At 38.8% G+C, this 25,940-nt stretch overlaps 3 protein-coding genes across 5 annotated transcripts; 2 read left to right on the top strand and 1 right to left on the bottom strand.

The window, feature by feature from the left end:
- Positions 1-1,032: 1,032 nt before the first annotated feature.
- LOC110933967 (ethylene-responsive transcription factor 13) lies at positions 1,033-1,521 on the top strand. The gene has a single exon (XM_022177166.1). The coding sequence runs from the start codon at positions 1,033-1,035 to the stop codon at positions 1,519-1,521; it is 489 nt and encodes a 162-aa protein (XP_022032858.1).
- An 8,883-nt stretch (positions 1,522-10,404) lies between these two features.
- Positions 10,405-21,215, top strand: LOC110937409. 2 transcript variants are annotated; one of them, XM_035988671.1, is made up of 2 exons: positions 10,405-11,771; positions 20,926-21,215. In XM_035988671.1, the coding sequence occupies exons 1-2, from the start codon at positions 10,658-10,660 to the stop codon at positions 20,943-20,945; spliced, it is 1,134 nt and encodes a 377-aa protein (XP_035844564.1). In that variant the 5' UTR covers positions 10,405-10,657; the 3' UTR covers positions 20,946-21,215. The 2 variants fall into 2 exon arrangements, with proteins under 2 accessions (XP_035844564.1, XP_022035518.1); XM_022179826.2 differs by lacking the exon at positions 20,926-21,215 and adding an exon at positions 12,038-12,302 and having other exon boundaries at positions 10,407-11,771.
- A 2,334-nt stretch (positions 21,216-23,549) lies between these two features.
- Positions 23,550-25,520, bottom strand: LOC110935122 (ethylene-responsive transcription factor ERF010-like). Of its 2 annotated transcripts, XR_002588880.2 has the most exons (3): positions 25,378-25,520; positions 24,864-25,296; positions 23,550-24,768 (listed from the first exon to the last, which is right to left on the bottom strand). XR_002588880.2 is itself a non-coding variant. In XM_035988670.1 (2 exons), the coding sequence occupies exon 2, from the start codon at positions 24,118-24,120 to the stop codon at positions 23,695-23,697; it is 426 nt and encodes a 141-aa protein (XP_035844563.1). In that variant the 5' UTR covers positions 24,121-24,768; positions 24,864-25,366; the 3' UTR covers positions 23,550-23,694. The 2 variants fall into 2 exon arrangements, 1 of the variants encoding a protein (XP_035844563.1); XM_035988670.1 differs by lacking the exon at positions 25,378-25,520 and having other exon boundaries at positions 24,864-25,366.
- Positions 25,521-25,940: the final 420 nt, after the last annotated feature.

Genomic DNA, 25,940 nt, shown 5'->3' with positions numbered 1-25,940 from the left:
ATGCCTATATCCCCAAATCATCCTATCAATCATTCAAATTCATCACAATCGACTCAAATTTATCGTAAATCCGGCACCGACAACAGCCACGACGGCGTCGTTTCACCGTCCGTCAACAACTCTCGCATCCAGATCGAGATCGAACTACAACGGACAACGAACTGGAGAGTGTGAGATTCACATATTTGAGACGGTTTATCCTGAAACGATTAGGAAACGAAGAGAACTACAGTCACCATTGTTAAACCACTTACATTCTTGCCCTCCCTTGCATTTTTTTTTCTTGCGTGTGTGAGCTTGAATTGTATTGTGCCCATGAAAAGGAGACAATTTTGGGAAAAGAAAATCTATAAGAAACTGAAGTACATTTAATAGGGCATAATATTCATTAATTAGCACCGTTTTAGCTTTTCAGGAATTAACGATTTACCAGTGCTAAGTCTTAACGAGTGTAAAGAATACCTGTGGAAGCATCAGTTGAATGCATACAACGAATCAAAGAACATGGAAGGTTAGTTATCCATTGCAACCATAACGTACTTGCACATTACCTACGAAATTTCGGACTAGCCTTTCTTAATTTTGACATGACAGTGGTGGTGGGTGTTTAGAGGTGGCGGTGGTGGGGATGGTGGTGGGGATGGTGGTGTTTATTATATATTAAAAATTTATGCATTAAAGACTTGTTCCTTGTACTTATGTGCATATAAGACTTGTACTTTGTGTGTAAATGACCAAATTACCCTCATAGTTAACAGACTTGGTGGATGGAGTTAGAAATTTGGACTCAAATGGTTAAAGAAAATGCTTATGGGGACTCAGGTCGTTAAACTTTTTGCTTTTGGACTCAACTAGTTAAAACATATAAAACACAGGGACTCAAAAAGTAATTTACCTTTTTTTTTTTTTTTTTTTTTTTTGAAAGAGTTAAAATGGCTAAACATCATAACCCCGGCCCATTCTTATCTCTCCTGATAAAAATAATAAATCTCTGTTTGTTCGTGAAAACCCTAGAAAGAGAAAGAGCCGGCGATGTCGTCGGTATCTGATATCTCAAAGCTTTTTCCGGCGATGACGCTGGAGGAGGATGCATCGGTGAAGGAAGAAGAGGAGGTGGAGCAACATTTGTGGAGGAATTTCATCGGTGTAATGGACACGTCAGGATGGATCTATGTCGATGAGCGGGTTGGGAAAGACAGAGGGCCGTCGCGGATGGGTGTCCAGAAGCAGCAGAGCGGTGTGAAGAAGAAGAAGAAGTTGAAGAAGAAGAAGAAGCGGAGGCGACGTATCCCGGATAACTGGTTCACGGCTATAATAAGATATCCGATTGATAATTTTGTTGGTGGTCGGGTATGGCTGGGGGTTTATAGGTCACCGGAAGAAGCAGCTTTAGTTTACGATCGGGAAGCTTTTAGGTTTTACGGCTCCAAAGCTAAGCTTAATTTTCCCCATCTTATCGCCACCAACACCAAGGAGCCGATGGTGGTTCCTCCTGTCCGTCAGAACAACAACAACAACTAGTGGTCTGGTCCCTCAAACAATTATCTAGTAAATTTATATAATTAACCAAGTCTATTTCTTTCTTTGTTGTTGCCTAACCAGTTAATGCGGTAAAATATCGGATATCGGTCAAGGATCGATGTTTGAGATATCGGTTATCCCGGTGGGATATCGGTAATTTTAATATCATGCTAAATTTATATATATAGCAATTTAACGCTAACAATTGTAACAAGTAAGAACTGACTAAGACTTAAAACACTAACATTTAATAGCATCAATAAGAAGAAAAATGAACGGTAGAAATAAGAAGAATGGTACTGATATCGGGAAAATCGGTGATTTATCGATCAAATATTGGTCCTATATCGGTCAAATATCGGACAATATCGCTGATGTTATCGATACCGATATTCTGACCAATATTTTGTACCGCTATCTCGGCAGAGGACCGATAACCGATATATCACTGATATATCGGTTGATATATCGGGATATTAACTACATAGTGTTGCTCAGTCAGAACTTGTGCTTTTCCCTATCTATTATGGTGGTGAAATATGAAGAAGAAGAAGAAGATGATGAAATTCCCTATTTCTGTTAAAAATATGTTATTACATTTAGACTCTCAAAATCTGCTTGTGCTGCCAGCCATGGTTGTTTCTATTTCAACAACACTGCGATCTCACTTGCTTTGATGCATATTTGAACACATTCTTGAACTGCAAAGTTCATCTCATGTACAAAAAGGCTGATGAGCTTTAGTACTTGGGTGCCTGTAAATGTAATCAAACAGGAAATGAAAACGTTAGGATTTTTGTTTCTAGAATTGATGAAACTGCTTGGGCAGTAAGCACAATGACGCTACAACTTTTAAGTTATGTTTCCATGGATGTCTAAACTTGAAGCGCCCATGCGCGGGTCAGCCATATTGGCCGCCTGCACAAGTTGATAATATGTGAAAGGTGTTGAATTTAAATCTATGAAAGTATGCATACCATAGCTTCTTCACCGGCCTTTGATGTATGCTGTACCTAGAATGGTTACAGAAGCTCGAAGAATCACAGGTTCAAGTTCAACTTCTTCTCCATATTGATTGATCCCTGTAGAGCCAGCCTGCTAGAAGCGTGCCACTTGCTCGATTAAAGGATTAGCAATGATTAATGTATGTGACACAATTAAATTATGGTAAAGTATTTGCAAGCCAATGTGACTCGTTTTTGTTCGTCCCGTCAAGCCCACTTTTGCCAAGTTAAAATGAAGTGAATGTGTGCAGCTTGCTATGCCAAGAAGAGGACCAACTTGTCGTCCACACATGACACATCGATCGCCACTTTTCTTAACTGCCTTTTCGTAGACAAAAGTCAAATGCTAATTCACCTTTTTGCTGTTTTAATTTAAATTATGATCCAAACAGTTGTTTTGCAGACATTGAGCTCTGCAGACCGTTTGTTTTTTAAAAGACATTTTATTAAAAAATATCTTCAAACCTCTGCGCGTCTTCTTCCTCATGTATACATGGTCCAATGTCTTCCCACCCCTTCCAACCCTCTCTCCACCCATCTCCTCCTAATCTCAAAACAAAGACACCTCCCCCACCTCCACGTCGCTGGTCACCACCTCCTCCTCCTCCACAGCCACCGGCAACACCTCCCCCACCTCCACAGCCAGTAGGGGTGTGCACGGTTCGGTTATTAGCATTATCCGTAACTGTAACCGAAGTCATTGATTAATCGGTTCGGTTAATTCGGTTAATTTGTCGGTTTTCGGTTTGGTTCGGTTAATAACCAATTCAAACAAGGGCTAATAAAAGAAATCACCTTCGACTTACTTTCTTCTTGTATTATATGTTTATGTGAAGGAGCGGAGTCATTGATAAATCAAGGTTACTTCAAATTTTGTGCTACAAGCAAAGAGGGTTTTTGGGTGGTGATTTTGAATTACCTACGTCTTCAGAACGAACCTGGAAAAGTAAACTTCGAGGCTTGGCTATTAGTCAACATCGCTCAGCGTTACATACAGGTCATGTTGACATAGATGGTGGGGTACGCCTCGTGGACCCACAAAATGGCGATTTTTTGTCAAATTGTATTATTTATGAAAGTAGCAGAAAACTAAATCGTTTGGAAACTTGTAACTCAATTGTTACCAGAAAGAAAGGACTAAGAGTTTCAGAAGATGCATGTTTTGATTTAATGCCTCGAATATCCAGACCCTCGATAAGCTGTTTATCTGTGGGGATGCAGAAGGTTGTCACCACACATGCTGATGGGTATATCAGAGTTTGGAAGTTCAGCAAATGATAGATTTTCAGTCTTTCAACTTATGTTTCAATTTTTTTACCTATGTGGTTAGATGGGTAATTGTATATTCATGTTGTAACATTCACATGAACCCTGTATGTGTAGTTATAGATGAAACCATAAGCGTAAAGAACGTGTAAAACAAGCACACAAGCCGTTGCCTTTCTTAAAGAAAACCTAATTGTGTTAATGCTGTGATGATATGAATTCGGATGACAAATTAGATGGTGACTTTCCGCTACCAGGTTGGATTGATGTCTGGACTGAAATGAAATGAAACGAAAGGAATATGTTGGACATACGATACAAAGTCAAACCCAATGCTGTCTGTTAACTGGAAGCGGCAAAACCGTCTTAGTTGATTCTTGATCAGTTTGCAAAACGGGTGTTTAAATGTTTGCGAGAGACTTTACATTATACATGTTGGTCTTGATATAATACCTACTCAATCGTCACATAGAGTTTGCATGTCTCCTATTGCGGGTTAACTATTAGAGAATTCTGTGTATTGCAACTCAAACTATAAGTCAGAAAATGCTAGAATCATTCCATTCGACACCCATGCCCGATCCAACAAAATATGGAGCAATATACGGTAACACAAGTGGGACATGATTCAAAAGCTCTGATCCGCAAGCTATAGATCCTATATTTTTGTAGGCCTTATAGTAACTGGCGTTGCTCTGGATCTCATAAAATGCAATTTTGATTTAGGGTTTTTGTGTTTTGTTCTAGAATCGTAGATGAATAGAAATATGTGTTTTGGCTTATGTTGAACACCCCCAAGCCTAAAGTGTTACACAAACACAATTGAACGAACGAGACCTTTGTTCATGTTCGTTCATTTAACTAATCGAACGGAATTTCTTGTTCATGTCCGTTCGTTTATTAAACGAACGAACATAAACGAACTTCCCGCCGAACGGTTCACGAATTGTTCGCTGAACGTTCGGTTCGTTTACAGCCCTAGAAATCATACAAGGCCCATAACGAACCTGCCACTTATATGTCGCAATTTGACTAGCGCAATAAGCAGCCCATGCAACGGGGGCCCAACCCCAAGAGCTAACCCATAAGGACATTCCATTAACACTAACCAATCGGGCCAGACAATAAAAGTTGTACCCCCTGTTGCCTTGATCCATTGGTGAGACTTCCAGGCCAAATTAATAGCTGGGCCTGTTCAGTGATACTCGAGCCTGGTTTTCATATTTACACCTCGGATTTTTAGGAACCCAGCGATGGGCCTTCCAATCTAACCACCTCACCAGAGCCCAAGTAGTTAAACTGGACCCCGGCATTCATGTACGCCACCATACATTTAGGCCTTTTTCATAGAGTAATCTATATGATGATTTAGTTGATCTATAACCATTACTTAAGGTTTGAACTTCTATATTTAGTTAACCTATAACTATTACTTAAGGTTGAAACTTTTATATAAGGTTGTTGTACCGAACTGCTGATGTAATTTGAAACTCATGGTGGAATTGTATGCTATTCATAAGTGAAGTATGTGTGTTGTAATTGATTAATTCTCTGCCTTCATAAGAAATCTGTATATAATATTTTCCTATGATAGGGATCTTATTGTGAGTTGTAATTTGTGTTGTTATCAGCTCACATACCAGTTCTTCCACTAGAAAAAGGGCACAGATCAGGGTATGTACAAGAGGTCAAAGCTCACTCGCAACAGCAAGTTTCTCACTCTTATCCTTATCCCTGTGGTCTTGTAAGTTTATTCTGGACATAAATGCTTCAGAACACCTCCCGGCCTTTTTAACCGAGTTCATGAGATGTTTGCTGGCTGTTCCTTGATTTATCTAATGGAGTTAGGATCCTAGGTTCAGATGTATGTAGCAGACTCAAGATTCAGGTATGTGTTCCATTTATGAACTACTGTTTATGTTTGTCAATGGGTCGGGTTTTGATCTGATACGCTGCGTTTACATGACTCAATGGAGCAAAAAAGTAGTAATAACAATAATATCCAATTGGTAAGCAATAGTTAGGGTCAAACTGAAGTACATTTTTCGGCTCACCCATCACGCCTGTCACCGGACGGGGGTATCACCTTAAAACAAACTCACTGTTAAAAATAAAAGGCATGTATCATTTTTTTAATCTTAATTGCCGAGTGTACTATAAAAAATAAATTAAAAGAAATCAAATCAAAATTTGAGGAATACTACTACAAGTATGTAAATGAAGAAACCGAATACCATGAAAATTGCCCTAAATTAAATCAATAATAATAATAATACCATATCAGTTACCAAACCTCAAAACCATGTCTTAATAATAATACTCTTTAACCTTAACCATATCAATAAATAAATATTAATAGATTAGATCATATGAATTAAAACCCTAAAAAATAGCAGTGAGATTTACTGGGTTCGGGTTCGGTTGTTGTATTGGTAGGCACTGGCTCCGGCGATGATGACCCGGTGCGGGAAATTAAGGGGTTTCTGAAGACCATAAATCTTCAAAGACTCTTGATCGTAAGCGATAGCTGCGAGCTTCGGTGTCATATAAGTCCCAAGGCGTACCTGACGACCATCGGGATGGGTTATTGTAGCGATATACGTACTCCCCAGCTTGTTCACACCCAGTAGCCTCCACCCCCTCTTTCTCTCACCGCAAGAGGTCTGGCGCCCCAAATGCCACCACTCTTCCATCTCATCAACCTCTTTCTTTTTCTTATTCGACTTCTTCTTCTTCTCCTTCTTCTTCTTAACACCGCCGCTCAACTTCCTCAACGCCTCTTCTTTCTTTTTCTTCTTCTTCTTCTCCTTATGCAACAACTTCCCTGATGATGATGATGGTGATTGTGTATCCTCCAAACTCATCGCCGGAAAAAGCTTACAGATATCATATTCGGACGACATCGCCGGAAGAAAGAACGGGTGGGTGTTACCTATTTTTAATAGCCAAGAGAGACAAGATTTTTGTAATCAAGAGTAAATGTCACGATCGTCCTATATCTTTAGACAGATTTATAAAAGAGTAAAATGTCATTTTGGTCCCTAAGGTTTGGTCACTTTTGACACTTTAGTCAAAACTCAAATCTTTTGCATTTGGATCCCTGTGGTTTCAATTTTATTGCCATTTTGGTCCAAAATGAAATCAAGTCATATTTGTCTATCCGCATCCTGTCCAGGGCGAGGCGACAACGGCGGTATCGACAATGGTGTATCACCACGCCGGAGAGCCGGCTGTATATCGCCCTCGATCGCCCGCATGAGAAGGGTCTCAGTACGGCGGTGAGCGGCGTCTATCCGCGCATGCAGCCGCTCCTCCATCAGCTCTAACGCAAGCGCCACAGCTGAATATAATTATAATTTAATTAACAATTATAATCATAAGACCGTAATAATGATGTTTTTTTATAACTTATTTACGTTTCTAACCCTAAACTTTAATAGATTTATCATACAACCCCTAAACTATAATAATTTTTTTTTTTATAAATGTCTAAGCATACATATGAACTTTAATAGATTTATCATACAGAAGTTTAATAATAATTCTTTTTTCAATAAACAATTTACGTTTTCACCCTCGAATTTTAATAGTGTTATCAAACACCCTTTGAAGTTTAAAATGTTATTTTTCTTTTTTAACAAGTATTTGTTTCTTTATTTGTTCTATTTTACTTGTTATTAATTTCAGTTTTTTATAATTAAAGTTAACTTTTACCTTTAGACATGGTTACTTAATTGTGTTACTTGCTTATTTTTACTGTCGTTTAAATTAAAGCTTACATATTTTATATTTTATATGAACCCTTTAGTATACCAGGTAACAAATATAATCATTTTTTATTTACCTTAGTATAGTTAAAACTAACTTTTAACTCTAGACATGTTCAATTAACCGTGTTTAACCGTGTTGATTATTTATTTTTACCATCGTTTTGATTAAAGTCCGCATGATCTATGATAACCCATCGATATATAATGAAACAAATACATCCTCGCAAGCAACCTCAAATTACCCCGCCACGAAACTCGGGCTCCAATTCTAGTTATAGCACAATAGTATTTGGATAAATTACACTTTTCGTCCTTTATGTTTGTATCAGGTTGCAATGAATAGCCTTTAACTTTAATAATTACAGTCACAATCCTTTATATGTAAAACTCATTACACCTTACGTCCTTTAGCACTAACCAGGTTAAAATTTTATGTTAAATCCAGTCATGTGCATAGCACATAAGGATAAATTCGTCTTTTTTATGTCTTAAGGACCATTTTTGCAATAGATATGTTTTGCTCTTTGATCCATGTCCTTTCTGTCTAAACTATCTGCAACTAGAATAAAACAATCATCCAAATATGCCACGCATTTCAAAATCAAACTACAAATCAAATCGAAACCTCCTATTTTTAGAAGTCAAACTTCATTACAGCAACCAACCCACCCACCCCACCACCACCACCACATAAAAAAAAAAAAAACAACTCCTTAAAGAAATTCACACAAGACATGAGATTCAAATTATGGTTTTTGATTTACCCCAAATTATAATTCAAAAAATAAAAAAATCAACAAACAAAAAAGATAAGCACCAAGAGCCCCTAAACCACAACATTCAGTCTTGACCTTTTACCATCATACCATCCCCATAAACCTTTAATCATATTTCAGATTGATGAAGAAGTGGCAAAACAGAGATAACATCTTTTTGCATCCATCAAATAATCCCCATAAACGACCACCACGTTTGTCTAGGGTTCCGGATATGGTGTGTGTGTGTGTGTGTATGGTGGCGGCGACCTTTATGGTCAAAGATGGAGAAGAAGGGATCCAAATCTGGTATGTGTTCGGCTAAGGTTGCAGATCATATATGCTAGATCTGTGAATAACCTTTAAACACCCTCACCACTATGATCGACAGATCTGGTGTGCGTGTGTATGTTTCAGGGGTTATATAAAGAGATTATGGTGCCTGAATGGTTTGTGAAGCTGTTGAAGAATAAGATCGGATCCATGGCGACGTTGCGTGATGTGTTGAGAGCGGAGGTGGCGATGGCCGGAGGCCCAGAGTGATGGTGGTGAGGCATTTAGGTTTCAAAGGTTTTAGAGAGAGATTGTTGAGTGAGAGAAAGAGAGAGATGGGGGGATGGAGAGAGTTGAAAGAGTGTCTGTGTTTTATTTATAAATATATTCGTAAAATTACTATTCTACCCTCATGTGCAATGCACATGCCATACTTAGCTGATAAATTTAACTGAGTTAGTACTAAAGGATGTACGGTGTAATGGTTTTTACAAATAAAGGACTGTGACTGTAATTATTAAAGTTAAAGGTTACCCATTGTAATCTGATACAAACATAAAGGACGAAAAGTGTAATTTACCCATAGTATTTTTTCTATGTAATTTCGGTGTTCAGCACCTCCCCCCCCCCCTCTTTTCCATTTTCATTTTTTCCCATATTCTTTTTTTCCATTTTTTCCCACTTTCTTTACCTTTTTAATTTCCCTCCTTCCTAATCTTTTTTTCTTCTCTTTTTAACTATTATATCACTATGCTGATGCCCGCGTTAAACACGGCTTCAACAAAAAACCAACTATTTATGTTCAGATTTAATACTATATAAAAACACATACATTGGAAGACAAAAAAAAAAAAAACAAAATTATTCAAAGTATAAATAGTGCGCATTACCGACAACATAAGTTTCGACCTAGTCTACACACAAAAACAAAATGGGTGTTTTGGGTAACAGGTCAAAATCAGTTTGGAGTAAAACAAATATTTTATATTGGTCGAATCCGGTTAGTGACTTCAAGCACTTGTCTAAAATTTTAAACAATACTTATTATTAGTGTCCCAGACACAACTACAAAAGTTGTATTATATTAGTAATAATTTATATTTTGACTAAAATTAACGCGTGACTGTCCGACATCTTTAAATAATTTGACACTTCAATAACAATGGACTCTACACCACCAGCTGCCACTGTTAGCAAATACTAATTTTATAGCCCAAAACCTCCTATTCATACTCTCTCATACATTCTACAACAGAACAGTTTCCGATCTGACCCGACCATCTTGACAAACCGGCCCAGCCAACCCGCTAAAGACTTGACTGATCCATCCTCATATGGTCTGGTCCTTGGTCCTCACTTTTCAGCCTAATCAGTCCCGGTTCCACGCCATAGCATGATAATGCGGCCATCATTTAACGGTCAACATATGATATGAACACGGGTCACACACATAATTGTGTCCTTAGAATTTGGGTAGCTCAGTTTGATTTCCTTTTTTTCTTGCCAAACAAAGTATCCTATGTGACCATCATCTTTTAGCTTTTCACGGCCACCTTGTACCAGTTGTTCCATCACAATATATTTCAATATACTATACTCAGTGTAGAGAAAAACACAATGATCCAATAAAAAAACACAACATAGAATCATACGATTCAAATAAAGAAAGAAAGCAAATAGATAAATAGCCACGTGTGTTAAATACCTAAATGCATCTACTACTGGAGCAATCAAATCCAGAAAGATAAAGTTACCTCTACAAAACAGAAAAAAGAAAGATGAATCTGAAACAATGGAGGATGTATGTGTTAGACCATAATATCAGCCGATATTATGGGCATCCTTTTGACAGCTTTGTGATTGATTGACAGCCTTGCTATATCCCTGATTATTAGCCCTGTATAGTTTCCGTAGATATCTACTTTTCTATATTATAAATAGGCTCTTGTATCCTTTGTAAAAGTCAAGCAAATAGACAATACACATTCTTACATGGTATCGATCTAGCTGCCATCCTCCTACTTTCTCCTTTCTTCCCCTTCTTTTTCTTTTCCCTCTGTTCATCCTCATGGGTGACAAATCCTCCACAACTGCACCTCAAACACTTCACCCTGTCTACACGGTCACAAATATTCAACACAAGGTCCGTGTTCTTGACGGCGTCAAAGTCTCATACCCGTCATGGGTTAAGCTTTTTACGCTCCATGCCGAAGGGTATGATGTGGTGGACCACATCGACGGTACGCCGGCCCCGGCCAAAGAAGCTGCTGAATTTGCCTCGTGGAAGAAGATTGATGCGGTTGTACTACAATGGATTTACGGGACACTCTCGGACGATTTGTTAGTTCGAGTCTTGGAAGACAAATCCACTGCATATGCAGCATGGGAACGGGTCAAAAACCTGTTCTTGAACAACAAAGGCTCTCGAGCCGCCGCCCTACAACACGAACTCACAAACCTTACCCTATCCGCTATGCCAGATCTTGACTCCTACTGTCAGCGTATTCGCGAACTCGCTGACCAATTGGCTGCTGTTGACTGCCCGCTCACCAACACTCAACGGATCCTTCATCTTGTTCGGGGTCTACCCCGTGAATACGACACCACGGCATCAATCCTTAACCAATCTCTGCCACCGTGGGAATCTGCCGTTGAACAACTACAATCCGAAGCTCGCCGCATATCCGCACGGGAAACCCTCACACCATCTCCTCTGGTCGCCGCTGCTGTTACCTCTCAACCCCACCACGACACTCCTCCAAATCGTGACATCTCATCACCGCCCCCACGTGAATCTCGTGAACAGAGGGACAGCCGCCGCTCTTCTGGTCGTCGTGACTCCAACAGAAACCACAGGTCCTATACTCGTCAAAATGGGCAGGCCCAATCAAGACACTATCAGGCCCAAGCTCCTTTTAATCCCTACTGGGCTCCCCAGCAACAGTTTGCACCTTATTGGGCACCGCCTCCTTGTCCCTTTCCCACCCAGCCTTGGGCTCAGCAGTGGGAGTCAAGGCCCAACTCGAGGCCCAATCACAGCAATCACTCAGCCCCATCCAACAGTCATGCAGCCCAGGCCAACCTAGCTGAGACGGATCCAATGGACCCAACCAGTCTCGCGAACACAATGCAGGCTCTATCCATGGACACTTCTGGTAATGGTCAATGGCATTTTGACACAGGTGCGAGTTCTCACATAACTTATGATAAAAATAAACTTAACACTTTCTCTAATTATTCGCCTATAGCGTCAATATTTGTGGGAAATGGTAACAAAATTCCAGTTATGGGTTCGGGGTCTTCATCTATACCCACACCATCTCGACCATTACACTTAAAATCCGTTTTGTTTAATCCAAATATCATTAAAAACCTTATCTCCGTACGTCGGTTTAATATTGATAATAATACTTCCATTGAATTTGACCCTTTTGGATTCTCTGTGAAGGACTACAAGGATGGCACGATCCTGAGCCGTCACGACAGTACAAGTGATCTTTACCCACTCACCTCCAATGCTTCCGCCACCGCTTGTTTCGCCTCATCTCAAGAATCTCCGTTTTGGCACAATCGACTTGGACACCCGGGTCAACCCGTCCTGGAGTTTCTTCACTCAAAACATTTTATTGCTTACAATAAATCACAATCTTCAATTGTTTGTGAATCTTGTCAATTATCTAAACATAAACGTTTACCATTTTCTGATTCTACAACTCATACTTTGCTGCCCTTCGCTATTTTACACTGTGACTTGTGGACATCCCCAATTTTGAGTCATGCGGGTTACAAATATTATATGGTCTTAACTGATGATTTTACTCAATACACATGGGTTTACCCATTGAAATTTAAATCTGAAACTTTTACCAAATTTACTCATTTCCATCAGTTCGTCAAAACACAATTCCACTTACCTATCAAATCTTTTCAATGCGATATGGGGGGAGAATTTGACAACCACAATTTTAAAAACTTCACAACACAAAACGGCATTCAACTACGGTTTTCATGCCCACACACGTCCCAACAAAATGGGAAATCCGAGCGCATGATTCGTCGCTTAAACGAAATCATGTTCACCCTTCTCACCCACGCCAAACTACCCTCTAGCTTTTGGGTCGAAGCGCTTCACACGGCTTCTTACCTCCACAACATCCTACCCACCAAGATACATAAATATCTCACCCCCACCTCTCTCCTCTACCTTAGACAACCCGCCTATGATCACCTACGAGTGTTCGGTTGCCTTTGTTACCCAAACCTAACCGCCACCCGTCCACATAAGCTTGCTCACAGATCCACACCATGTGTATTCCTCGGGTACCCGGCAAACTACCGAGGGTACCGCTGTCTTGAGATTGCAACTGGCAAAACAATATTCTCGCGACACGTCACCTTTGACGAAACGCACTTCCCTTTTGCCACTCCCTCTCGACCGCCACCGACTCACACTTTCCTTGACCCATCTCCCATTATTTTCACACAACCAACACCAACCCCAACCCCAACCAGCCCAAGCTCTAACCTACCACCCACTCCCAACAGCCCACCATCACAAATGCCAAATACCCATGGCCCAAATCCTCACACTACTCACCACAGTCCATCCCCCATTTTCCACCCCATCTCCGGCTCTCCATCGATACTTGGGCCGCATCCCTCCTCCAACCAGTATCAACAAAACCCACGTAATTCCCCCCAGCATTCACCTCATCACGACTCACCACCCCCACCCCCACCCCCCCAAACCAACTCTACCCACCCCATGCAAACCCGATCTCAATCGGGCATTTTCAAACCGCGACACCCGATGTCTCTTAATACCGAAACCTCTCCCAGCATCTCTCCTTTACCTAAATCACACCTCACCGCCCTTAACGACCCTAACTGGAAAATTGCCATGACTAATGAATATGAAGCCCTATTGGCAAATAATACATGGGAACTGGTACCACGACCTAGTGATGCACCTGTGATCCGTTGCATGTGGTTGTTCAAACACAAATATCATGCCGATGGGACCCTCGAACGGCACAAAGCCCGACTAGTGGTAAATGGTAAAAGTCAGACCGTGGGCATCGACTGTGATGAGACGTTTAGTCCAGTAGTTAAACCTACCACGATTCGCACCGTTTTGAGCCTTGCTACATCAAGGGCCTGGCCCATCCATCAATTGGATGTCAAGAACGCATTCCTTCATGGTCATTTAAAAGAAACAGTGTACATGTTTCAACCACCGGGGTTCACATCATCCTCTCATCCTAAACATGTTTGCAAGTTGAAAAGGTCTTTATATGGTTTGAAACAAGCACCACGAGCTTGGTACCAACGGTTTGCGGGTTACCTCTCCAAATGTGGCTTCACCAGCAGTGTCTGCGACAATTCATTATTTGTCTACCATAAAGGTGACCAAGTTGCGTACTTACTTTTATATGTCGACGATATCATCCTAACTGCCTCCAATGACTCCTTGTTACGGAGTATTATTAGCTCGTTGTCAGCAGAGTTCAACATGACTGACCTTGGCCATTTACACCACTTCCTTGGTATCGCGGTACACAAACAAAAGAATGGCCTGCTCCTCTCTCAGTCCACTTATGCACAAGATATTTTAGCTCGTGCAAACATGACAAACTGTAACCCTGTTAGCACTCCAGTTGAAGTTGGCTCAAAACTAAGTGCAACTGATGGCGTCCCATTTGCCGATGGATCTTTATATCGTAGCCTCGCCGGTGCATTACAGTACCTCACTATCACCCGACCAGATATTGCGTATGCAGTTCAACAAGTATGCCTCTTCATGCATGCACCTCGAGAGCCACACTTTCAGCTTCTCAAACGTATACTGAGATACATCAAAGGCACGCTATCCCAAGGACTTCTTCTCACGCCGACCAAGTCCACGAACCTCACAGCATACACAGACGCCGATTGGGCTGGGTGCCCTGACTCACGCCGGTCCACTTCTGGCTATTGTGTGTACATGGGCGACAATCTTATCTCTTGGTCTTCGAAGCGGCAACCTACTATATCCCGGTCCAGCGCTGAGGCCGAATACCGGGGCGTTGCAAATACCGTTGCAGAACTTAGTTGGATTCGCAACTTACTATCCGAACTGCATCTTCCTGTCCACACTGCTTCAATCATCTACTGTGACAACATCTCCGCAGTATACCTAGCCGATAACCCTGTGCAACACCAACGAACCAAACACATTGAATTGGATATCCATTTTGTTCGGGAAAAAGTTCGCCTTGGCACAGTAAAAGTCCTTCACGTTCCAGCAGATTATCAGTACGCGGACATCTTCACCAAAGGGTTACCGAAGCACTTGTTTCAACGCTTTCGATCCAGTTTATGCCTTCGGACGCCTACGGCTCAAACTGCGGGGGATTGTTAGACCATAATATCAGCCGATATTATGGGCATCCTTTTGACAGCTTTGTGATTGATTGACAGCCTTGCTATATCCCTGATTATTAGCCCTGTATAGTTTCCGTAGATATCTACTTTTCTATATTATAAATAGGCTCTTGTATCCTTTGTAAAAGTCAAGCAAATAGACAATACACATTCTTACAGTATGGTCATCTCATGAATGATTTCTTTGAGTTCATATGTAACCAATTCTAATCCTTAACTAAGCTAATACAACTGACATATAGTTGTGATACCTGACATTATGACTACCACACAAAGCCACCCCACCAATTGCCGTCGCCTGCCCGCCACTGTTTGCCAATTTTTTTTTTGTTTTCGGAGACGGCCCTGGTTGCGGCAGGATATTGATTATGTATGTATTGAGTATCATTATATGAGATGCAAAAATTTTAAGGTTTATATAAAACACCGAGCTTACAACACCATAATAAATCATTTCCATATTATAAATTAGCAACTTTTTGTTGCATTGTGGTGTTGTACCCCAAGCTTTGGGAGTTTTTCGAAAAAAAACTTTGATTTTTCACTTTTAACCCAAACATTTTCATATTTTGTATTTTAACCCCTTTTAATTTTTTATTTTTAACCCAAAGTTTTCCATCTTTTATAATTTAACACAACACTTTATTATTTACAACTTTGGTCCCCATACTTTTTATCTTTCGCAAGTTTTACGTTTCGTTTTAAATTTTGCGAGTTAACACGTCGTAGCGTGCATGTGAGGTTCAACGTTTTTTGCTCTATTTTTTCTTATTTGACAGACCCGTCGCAACGTGTCCATTTTTTCCCTTTTGACAAGTTCGCAGCAACGGACGGGTCCTAGATCGACTAAGTTATTATTTTCTACGGTTTACGTTTCCGGTTAATTCTTCGCATTAACACACTGTAACGGGTGTGCGTGGTTCAACGATTTTAAATCTGCTTTTCGTTCAGTGTAATTTTTCCCATTATCTATTTTATTTTTACGATGTTGAGAGTCGATGCCGTTGTGGCATTGGTGCAACTTGGCATGGTTTTACGAACGTTTTTAAACTATTGAATTTTTTACTAATATTTTGTTTCGGTTTACCCCTATACTTCCTTTACTTAAAAACTATTTTTTACGTGCATATTTTATGTACAGGTAGGTATAAATATGATTTGTTCTACATTCCGACGTAAACTTTTTTTATAGACAAGCTAGGTCAACTATAATACGTTTTCCTTTAAAGAAACCATTTTTACGTGCATATTTTTATGTATGTTTTAGTATAAATTCAAGTTGTTCTACGTTTCGACGTAAACTTTTTTGGGAAATGATTCAGGTCAAATATAATATTTTTTGTGTTTATTTTATGTATGTTTCGTAAAGTTTGTTTCGAACCGAGTGGAGTCAAATTATGGTTTCTTTTTGTCCCTTTTTTTCGAAAGCTCTAATTAATCCCTTTCGATTACATGTGCAAATTTTCCTTCATACCTGTTACGTTTTCTATGTATGAGTTGGGTCACATATAATAAATACATTATGATTGTTCGATATGAATTTGATTTACTTTACGTTTGATCCAATCATAATGCTTATATATGTTACATTGAGTTCAACTGGATACGTCGAAATGTGTGTTTTCATATGGTTAATGCATCATATAACGTTTGGACCAATCCATTCAATGTTTACGATGTACCCGCGTCGCAACACGGGCAGGTCTTAATCCTAGTTTGCTTCAAAAGTCAGAAGATGTTTTTGAGGAATGCCGAACATGTTTTTAGTTTTTACCCTTGTAGCAAAATTTCACGTCACGAAAATAACCCGAATTGCCGAATCATGTCTAATTGAATAACACCGAAATCGCACTAAATTTCTTCAAATCACACTCTCCAAACAAACTTTGATCAACTTGGCCCACAACGGATCTTTTAAACCTGATTTATATTTGTTTTTTTATCGGCTCACAAAATTGTAATTTGATACCCGGCCCAAGCTGCAACTCTTTTATCTTTAAAAAAAGTCTTGGCCCAACAAATAAACCAAATAAATCCTACTCGGCTCGATTAGATTTGATTAAATTGTGCAATGAGTTGGCCCAAAATTCTGATCAAACAACACTCACGACCCAATTAGTTGCAATCCAATGGGGTCGAAAACGTATATACCCAAAAATTTCTATAGAACCGGGGGGTCGAAAACATATATACCCAAAAATTTCTATACGAAAACTACATATATAACATTACAGTTTCATATAGTTTTGTCATTTATAAGTGATGATCATTTCAAGTCTTGATATATGCATTCAAGATCCGATGGTCATTCATAAGCGATCTTGGCAAAAGGGGCGGGTCTGGTCGGTTAAAAAGGGATTATTTTTGGTTTAAGTCAAAACGGGTCGATTTGAAAGAAGGCATAATAAAATGGCACGTTCAGAGCAACATTGAAAGGAGATTCAAACTCAACATTATCGTGAAATTCACTTACAAATGGCAGGCAAAATCAAGTGCTGCATATTATAACATATTATTATATAATCAAGGGCTGCAAAAAACTGGGTAACAATAAACATTCAAGTTGTTGAAATATATAAGTTATCATAACATCTTAAAGTTCCATTCCATTCAATTGGTGCGACCAACCATAAAAATATATACAATCTAACACAAATTATCATTCAAAATTTGTAAAACTGTAATGCAAATAATAAAAGGAAAAACAAGATTACTGAATCTGAACTGAAACAGTATCCATCGGATTTTAACAACGTCAGAATTTCATGCATGTGATTAACGGAAACCTGTGATTTCATGCCGCCGGTGAAGAACCCTAACCAAGAAATCAAAAGTGGAAATTGGATAATTTGGGAAGAAGACGATGAGAAGTGATCTGAAAAGAGAAGCGAATGGAATGGTAACCTAAACCTTGGCCAGCGTTGATGAAGAAAACCTACTTCAGTCAGTCAGTCAGTCGATTGGAATAGGTCATTACACCCATCCTGAGCCACCCTCTTATTTTGTTTGACCCATCCTAACCCGTTCCCCTACTCACATCCAATAACCCTTTAATCTATTATCGAATCATCAAGAAAATAAAGTTGTTTTGACTTGGAAATTTGACATTTTATTTCAATGGCCCTTTACCGTTATGAATGGTTTAAACAAATAGTAAAAATGGTACCTTTGTTGGCGAACGCGACCCGTCATTTGGTTTCAATTCATGAATGGAGGTTGAAGGAGTGAGAACAGGATTGGATAGGATTTGGGGATATTAAAAAAATGATTTGGAATGGGGTGAAGAGGTTGTTGATCTACAAAACAGAATCACATGTTATGATGATGTTGAAGAATGCAATATGGTTGAGACCCTCCCACTGATGCCTCCAATGGTCAAAAAACACACCTGACCTGACAACAATGTTGCAGTTATTTTAACACACAATAAATAGCATCACTAAACCCCTCATGGCATTAGAATGATATCCATTAAAAAGAAAAGAAAACAGGTGATAAATAGTAAGGAACAAAAGGGTTTTTTTTTTTTTTAATTAATAATATAAAACTAACTTAAAGCAACAAAATAGTGAAAATCACAAACCCATCAGACAAAATTAGCATATTTTATCTAAAAACACAAAATTCATTATCCTGAATGGTTAACTCTAACAATCGGGTTGCCGAGAAAAAGAACGCACGTAGTCTCAACCCGATTGACTTCGTCAATCATGTGGTGAACATCTTCATTGATTTCATTTCACCAACATCTTTAGATCCTCTGGCATTGAACATGAATATAAACTTCTTCATAAGTTCTATAATTCGGATCCAAAGTTAGCACGTTGATAAAAATTAAAAAAATTAAACTACAACTCAAAATGTGTGTTTGATTCAAATTCATTGTTCTCCGATCTGCTTGTTCATAAATCAAAAATAATCCATGAATCAAGTGAAACACAAAGATATTAATATACTAATAACTATATAACTTACATCCCGAAACAAATTATTCCCCAAAAGATCTACAGAGAAAATCTGAGACCCTAATTTAATCTACCTGTTCATCAATTCATGATTCCAGTAAGTCAAATACATTCATGAACTACCAGAATTACACCTTCAAACAAATTATTCGACAAAAGAAGCCTGAAACTCTAACTTAATCTACTTATTGATCAGGTCATGATTCCGGTAACTCAAATCCATCACCAACTACCGTAATCACATCTCCAAACAACTTATTTCAAAAAACTACCACAAACGAAATCTAAACCCTAATTTGGTAATGATATAATGCTTTTGCATAAAATTAAGAAAACCAATAAACAAACAGGAGATAATCAAAAGTTAATTGACGGAATCAGAAACATTTTACCACTAAACAACTAGCATTTGCAGATTCAAAGTCTTTCATGAGCAACAAACAGTGATTAAACAAAAAAGCCTAAACAACTATTATTTGCAAGATTCAAGGTCTTTCATCACCAACAAACATTTTACCACTAAACAACTAGTTCTGATCGGAGGTCGCAGTCCCCTTGGCTGCTTTAGCTTTGGCTCTTTCGGCTTTGAGTATGTCGGCTGGCAAATCCTTGACGTTCTCGATCATACCCCCAAAATTAAAAATAGTCTTCGAACCATGAAGAAAGTAGGCCGCAATGTCATACGCCACAGCTGCAGTCTCCGGAGAACTGTAAGTCCCCATACCAAGCATCGGATAAGAGCCCATCGTAACAGCAAATTTACCAAAATCCATCTCCATGATACCATCAAACTTACGTTCAACTCCCAACGACGGCGCCTGAGTCCTATCCCCGCCAACTTCATCTTCTTATTCTCCAGCGCATCCGTGTCATCTTCCAGCTTCATCTTTCCAAAAATAGGGTCCAACTCCATTGAAGACACATTTCCCACCTTCCGTTTGCCCCGTTTGCCAACAGTACGATCGGTCTTCGACAATTTCACAGCATAACTCATCACTTCTGGAAAATTGTACACGGCTTTCAATCCGTGGAGATGATACGCGGCGAGATCATGGGCCAACGCCGCAGATTGCAATGAATCGAAACTTCCAGCAAAGAGCATCCCTTCACGTTTCTCTTTAAGAATCGGCGGATAGCACAAAGTCGCCATATACTTAACAACTCTCGACCTTTTTACACCACGATACCCCTCTAAGTTGAACAGTTCCACTTGCGAATCCGAAGAACCCTCCGAAGCCATTGTAGCTCGCCGCTTCTGTAATGTAGATCTAGGGTTTTGGAACTTTATATAGTATAGGATTTCATGCATGTGATTAACGGAAACCTGTGATTTTAACAACGTCAGAATTTCATCGGATTTTAACAACGTCAGTATCCATCGGATTTTAACAACGTCAAAATATCATGCATGTGATTAACGGAAACCTGTGATTTCATGCCGCCGGTGAAGAACTCTAACCAAGAAATCAAAAGTGGAAATTGGATAATTCGGGAAGAAGACGATGAGCAGTGATCTGAAAAGAGAAGCGAATGGAATGGTAACCTAAACCTTGGCCGGCGTTGATGAAGAAAACCTACTTCAGTCAGTCGGTCGATTAGAATAGGGAATTACACGATCGACCCACCCTCTTATTTTGTTTGACCCATCCTAACCCGTTCCCCTACTCACATCCAATCCATTTGAACCCACTACTAGTTTTCATTTAGCCCATACTAACCCAATGCCTTATAAAATTACCCATTTTGACCCAAGATGTGTGGTTGTTTTTTCTTTTTTGTTACAAGTTACAATTCATGTGCACAAACTTCCACTTTTGTTACTCATTAATCTTTTATTTAATTATTTATTAATGTGCATATGTGATTTTGATGGCGGGATGTTTTTATTTAATTATTTATTAATGCGCATATGTAATTTCTTTGCTTAATGCTATCTGGTTCTGATTAGCTAGAGGCAAAGTTTTTTGAAGAGAGAGCCGCATTGGAACTGAAATACCAGAAACTGTACGCGCCATACGCAAAGGTTTGGATATATGATTTTCTCCCATTTGTATATCTGCTCATGATGATGAGATTGGCATTGATCGCACATGTAGTCGTTTGTGGTTAGAACTTAGAAGTTGTTCTGTCTGGTGACTTTAGAACATTAGAAACATATACAATTTATTTCGCTTGAACAATAGTCATACTGTCATAGTCATACTGTCATAGTGAAGGGTTTCTGGGTGAAGGGGAATGTTTTGACTTTTGATCATTTTGACTATAGCTAAACAAGGTATAAAGGCATGATATACCATACTTTTTGCACGCTGGTTGAATTCTTTTCTAAGTGTTCTTCACGTTGAATGCATGTCTACTTCATGGACAGAACTAGCGACTCGCGACATGATAACGGTGTTTTGTTGTGGACATAACTTTTTTAATCGTTAATGGTTTGCTCTAAATATTCTTAGATAATTTTGTATAATCATTTAAGATTATAATTTTTGTACGTATTGACGCATCATGAAATGAATTTGATGCGCCTCTTTTGTACGCACCTCTTTGTATCACCATCTTCATTTAATATAGCTATTCAACTCATGTTTCTTATTGTTAATTGTGTGATTTTGGATGTGAATTTGAATATGAATTTGAGCAACTATAAGGAATGGTACCTGTGGATTACTATAATATTATTTAGTAGCATATATTAAAACTTCAAGACTACCCATGTTTAATAAAATGTGGCATGTAAAATTTCCAAGAAGCACCTGTATTTGCACACGGGTTTTACTACTAGTCTTTAATTTAGAACATAAATCAAAGAGATCCAGAAACCTATTTTAAAAAAAAGGCATCTAGCACCTGTTAAATTGCATATGTGACATAACACATTTGCTATAGCTATGCCAAATTACCATATTAAATTTCAAGAAAATGCAGTGCAAATCGGATCGCTTTTAATTGTTCACTCTGTTCTCTTCTCATCTTTGCCTTCTTTCTCCTTTGGTTTCCCCTTTTTTGGCTTCATGAAGCAGAAACAAGAACAATCTTATCTAGGTCTGCAAACAGTTTCTTCTTCACATCCATACCTCTTTGTTGACACGGTCGAATACCACCTCAACATACACAATGCAATGCAAGAAAAATCTCATACAACAAAAATATATATACAAACCTCTTTGTTGCTGGTGTTTCACTCTCTTGTTGACATGGCTTAGAATTTCCATCACCTAATATAACCAACAAGAGGTCAGATCGAACATCATTTCTACAAGTGTCTCAAAAGTAAAGATAAACTCTTAATGCTTCAAATGCTCCACAAGAGCCTCTTAGTCAACCACGGGTCCTCTGCTGCAATTTTATTCCACATTTCGGCGTGTTTTGGCAGGAACCAACCAATAAAGAGGAGACAACAAGGTTTGCTCAGATGTGGAATAAAATAATTACAAGTTTCAGGGAGGAATATTTGATAAGCAATAGGTACTTTGGACATATTTACATGCATGTAATTCTAACCTTTACTTCCATTCTGGGTTGATTTGGACTTGAACCTTATTCAGTCGCCTCCATTTTTACTTGCTAACAAGGTTTATTACTTACTGAATGACTTTCTTCGATGAACATTGAGGAGGATATATTATGCTGACTCTTCACCAAGCAACCTTCAGCAGCTTCCAATAGCCTTGGAAATGGCAAAGGATAGCAAGGGAAAAGACAATATGTAAACCGCCATTTGAGTCATTTCATAGAACATGTCAGGTCGAGGTTGCAAATATTTCGACCTATTTTGAGCTAAAAGATTTAACTAAAAAGAAAGCATGTAAAATTAGTGTAAGCCTCATAATTTGCTTTACTAAAAGAAAATTTAGATTGTTATTGTGATAATACGATTTTTTGCATTCATGTTTGACAAATCAAGTCAAGAAAAAATTAACCATAAACTGCATATGTGTTAGCCTAATCCGGATAGTTTAACCCACCCATCCCGTCTATTTTGCCACCCCTAGGTCACTAAATGTATTACTTATGATGATGTGTTAATTTGTTATTGACGTGGTTTGTATATATGCAGTGTGAGTCATTACTGAGATTTTTGAAAAAATTGACCATCACATAAAGGAGGGAGATCTTACAAGGGTGTTGGATATGAGTGCCCTGCCTAGTCTCACTGATCATTTCATTCAGATTTTGGTTAGCTTTTCCTTATGTTCTCTTAAAAAGTCCAACATTGAACTATAATTAGAAAAGGAATGAACCAAGTGACAAGGATGACCTTGTAATTGTGCTACTTAACATGCTCGAGGGGGGTGAATCGAGACATATTAGACGAGCCAGAATATTCTAGGTGGTTTCAAAGTCACTTAAAACTATTTAACATTACTAAATGAATTCTTTTTTGTCATATAGGATGTTGGAGTCAAGTCATGGTGGATCTTACGGAGGCTATAACAACACAAAACAAACACAAAACAAACATTATCATAAGTAACAGACTTCACATAGGAGTTTAGGCTCATCAAATTATTAAGAAAACCAATAAACAAACAGGAGATAATCAAAAGTTAATTGACATAGGAATCAGAAACATTTTACCACTAAATAACTATTATTTGTAGATTCAAAGTCTTTCATCACCAACAAATAGTCACCAAACAGAAAAGTCTAAACAACTAACTATTATTTGCAAGATTCAAAGTCCAACAAACACACGGTTACCAAACAGAAAAGCCTGTTAGTTCTGCTCGGTCCGCTTGGCGGCTTTAGCTTTGGCTTTGGCTTCGACTTTGAGTATGTCGGCTGGCAAATCCTTGACGTTCTCGATCATACCCCCAAAATTAAAAATAGCGTCCGGGCCATGAAGAAAGTAGGCCGCAATGTCATACGCCACAGCTGCGGTCTCCGGAGAACTGTAAGTCCCCATAGCAAGCATCGAAGAAGAGCCCATCGTAACAACAAATTTACCATCATCCATCATCTCTATGATACAAATAAACTTACGTTCAACTCCCAATGACGGCAACTTCATCTTCTTATTCTCCAGCGCATCCGTGTCATCTTCCAGCTTCCTCTTTCCAGCCAACTCCATCGAAGACACATTTCCCACCTCCCGTTTTCTAACAGTACGACCGGTCTTCAACAACTCCACGGCGTACCTCATCACATCGGTAAAATTGTACACGACTCTCAATCCGTGGTGATGATACGTGGCGAGATCATGGGCCAACGCCGCAGATTGCAATGAATCCAAACTTCAAGCAAAGAGCACCCCTTCACGTTTCGCTTTAAGAATCGGTGGATAGCACAAACTCGCCATATACTTAACAACTCTCTACCTCTTTACACTACGATACCCCTCTAAGTTGTGCAGTTCCATCGACGAATCTGAACAACCCTTCGAAGCCACTGTCGCTCGGCGCTTCTGAAATCAGGGTTTTGGAACTTTATATAGTACTAATCGTTTACTCGCGCGATGCGGCGGGAGTGGCGATTTACAATAGGATACTCGTTTACCATTAGTTTATCAGTCTCCTCGTGATATATTGTATAGTACTTAAGTTAGTTTTCTTATTTGTGATATGTTGGCACTGGTTTTTCTGTTAGTTTATCAATTCTTTGGTGATATACTTTTGTTAATTTTTTTAGTTGTAGCTTTGGCGTGATCTATCTACAAGAAGAGTACAAAACAAGCTAGTAGCTGGACAAAACCCCAAAAACAAAATAAGGGGAGTCTCTTGTATCTCTTCCTGTTTTACCAATACATCAGTTCGCTCATGAATTTCTTGTATCTTCTCCTCTACTGTACCAGCTTTCGACACATAAAAAAACCAATGTTAGACGCTTATAGGTGTTTTGAAAAAGTAATTTCTAGAAGCAATTAAGGCACAAAATCTACAAACATACCTTCGTTTACGAATGCGGTTCATTAATCACGCAACACTTCCTATTAGACAACATTTGATGTGTAAACTCCGTGTTGTTTAAAATCTTTGGCGAGATGTACCAACACCTTCGTTGTTTGTCTTGAAATCCCTCTTGATAACGCAACATAAAGTTGTCCATGTGAAAATACAGAATCCGGTAGATAAATACTAACGTGAGGAATTGTTTGACATTGAGCTTTATTAATCGTCATGGAAAAGCTAAGTCGAATTGGAAATTGTTTTCTTTTCAGCTTGAATGAGAACATGTCATCTTCAGAAAGAGTTAGAGGGATTCTTGGCAAAAAAACTCTTTTTCCGGCATGTTGACCAACAACAAAATGATCTAAGGAAAACTTAACAGAATTATATCCAAAAAACAATGCAAGACCCAATTCTGAAGAGTATCTGATGTTCTAAAATCAAAGTAAAATAGAACTTGTTAGGGTTTTAGAAGTAAAAAAAAGTATGATTTAGTTCATCTTAGATTAACTTACCAATTTGAAGGTTTAATTGAGAACTTTTTCTTTAGTTGTTCACACCTTGAAGCTGCATTCTGATCTCTGATGTTGAGTGTTTGTATAGTGTAAGAGAACTTTTGCTTTAATTGATGAAGCTTCAAACATACATAAAGAGTGTTGAAAGATAAAGTGTCAGACTTAAAGTTCAAAAAGATGCTTTATTACAGCCTGTAAAAAAGCAAGTTCTGAGTTAGTAGCTTGTTTGACTACACAAACATAAAAGGACATCAGTAAGTAAACAGTTACAAAAGGACAAATGTAAATGGAAAAGGACATCAGGTAACAGTTGGTATTTCAAAGGGAAAATCACGAGAATAGCCTTTGAATGGTCAACTTTTTCAGAAATAGCCAATTGAAACGGCTCCATGAGCCTTTTCAATCTCCTGAACCGGCTTAAAAAAGTTCTTTCGAGTCAACCAATCTAAGATTGCCACGTGTCCGACAATTTGAGATCTTTCAAAGATGGCTTGAGAACTTTCAAAGACGGCTTGAGATCTTTCAAAGACGGCTTGAGAACTTTCAAAGACGGCTTGAGATCT

Source organism: Helianthus annuus, chromosome 4 (assembly GCF_002127325.2).
Source record: "Helianthus annuus cultivar XRQ/B chromosome 4, HanXRQr2.0-SUNRISE, whole genome shotgun sequence".
Lineage (NCBI taxonomy): Eukaryota > Viridiplantae > Streptophyta > Magnoliopsida > Asterales > Asteraceae > Helianthus > Helianthus annuus.
This window is presented reverse-complemented; position numbering and strand designations above follow the sequence as displayed.

Bases quoted from the DNA above. Each gene is read 5' to 3' on its own strand.
- LOC110933967 (XM_022177166.1), top strand. From the start codon at position 1,033: ATGTCGTCGGTATCTGATATCTCAAAGCTTTTTCCGGCGATGACGCTG.
- LOC110937409 (XM_022179826.2), top strand. From the start codon at position 10,658: ATGGGTGACAAATCCTCCACAACTGCACCTCAAACACTTCACCCTGTC. The intron at 11,772-12,037 runs GTGCGAGTTCTC...TTCTCTGTGAAG, and splicing joins TCAATGGCATTTTGACACAG to GACTACAAGGATGGCACGAT.
- LOC110935122 (XM_035988670.1), bottom strand. From the start codon at position 24,120: ATGAGGTACGCCGTGGAGTTGTTGAAGACCGGTCGTACTGTTAGAAAA.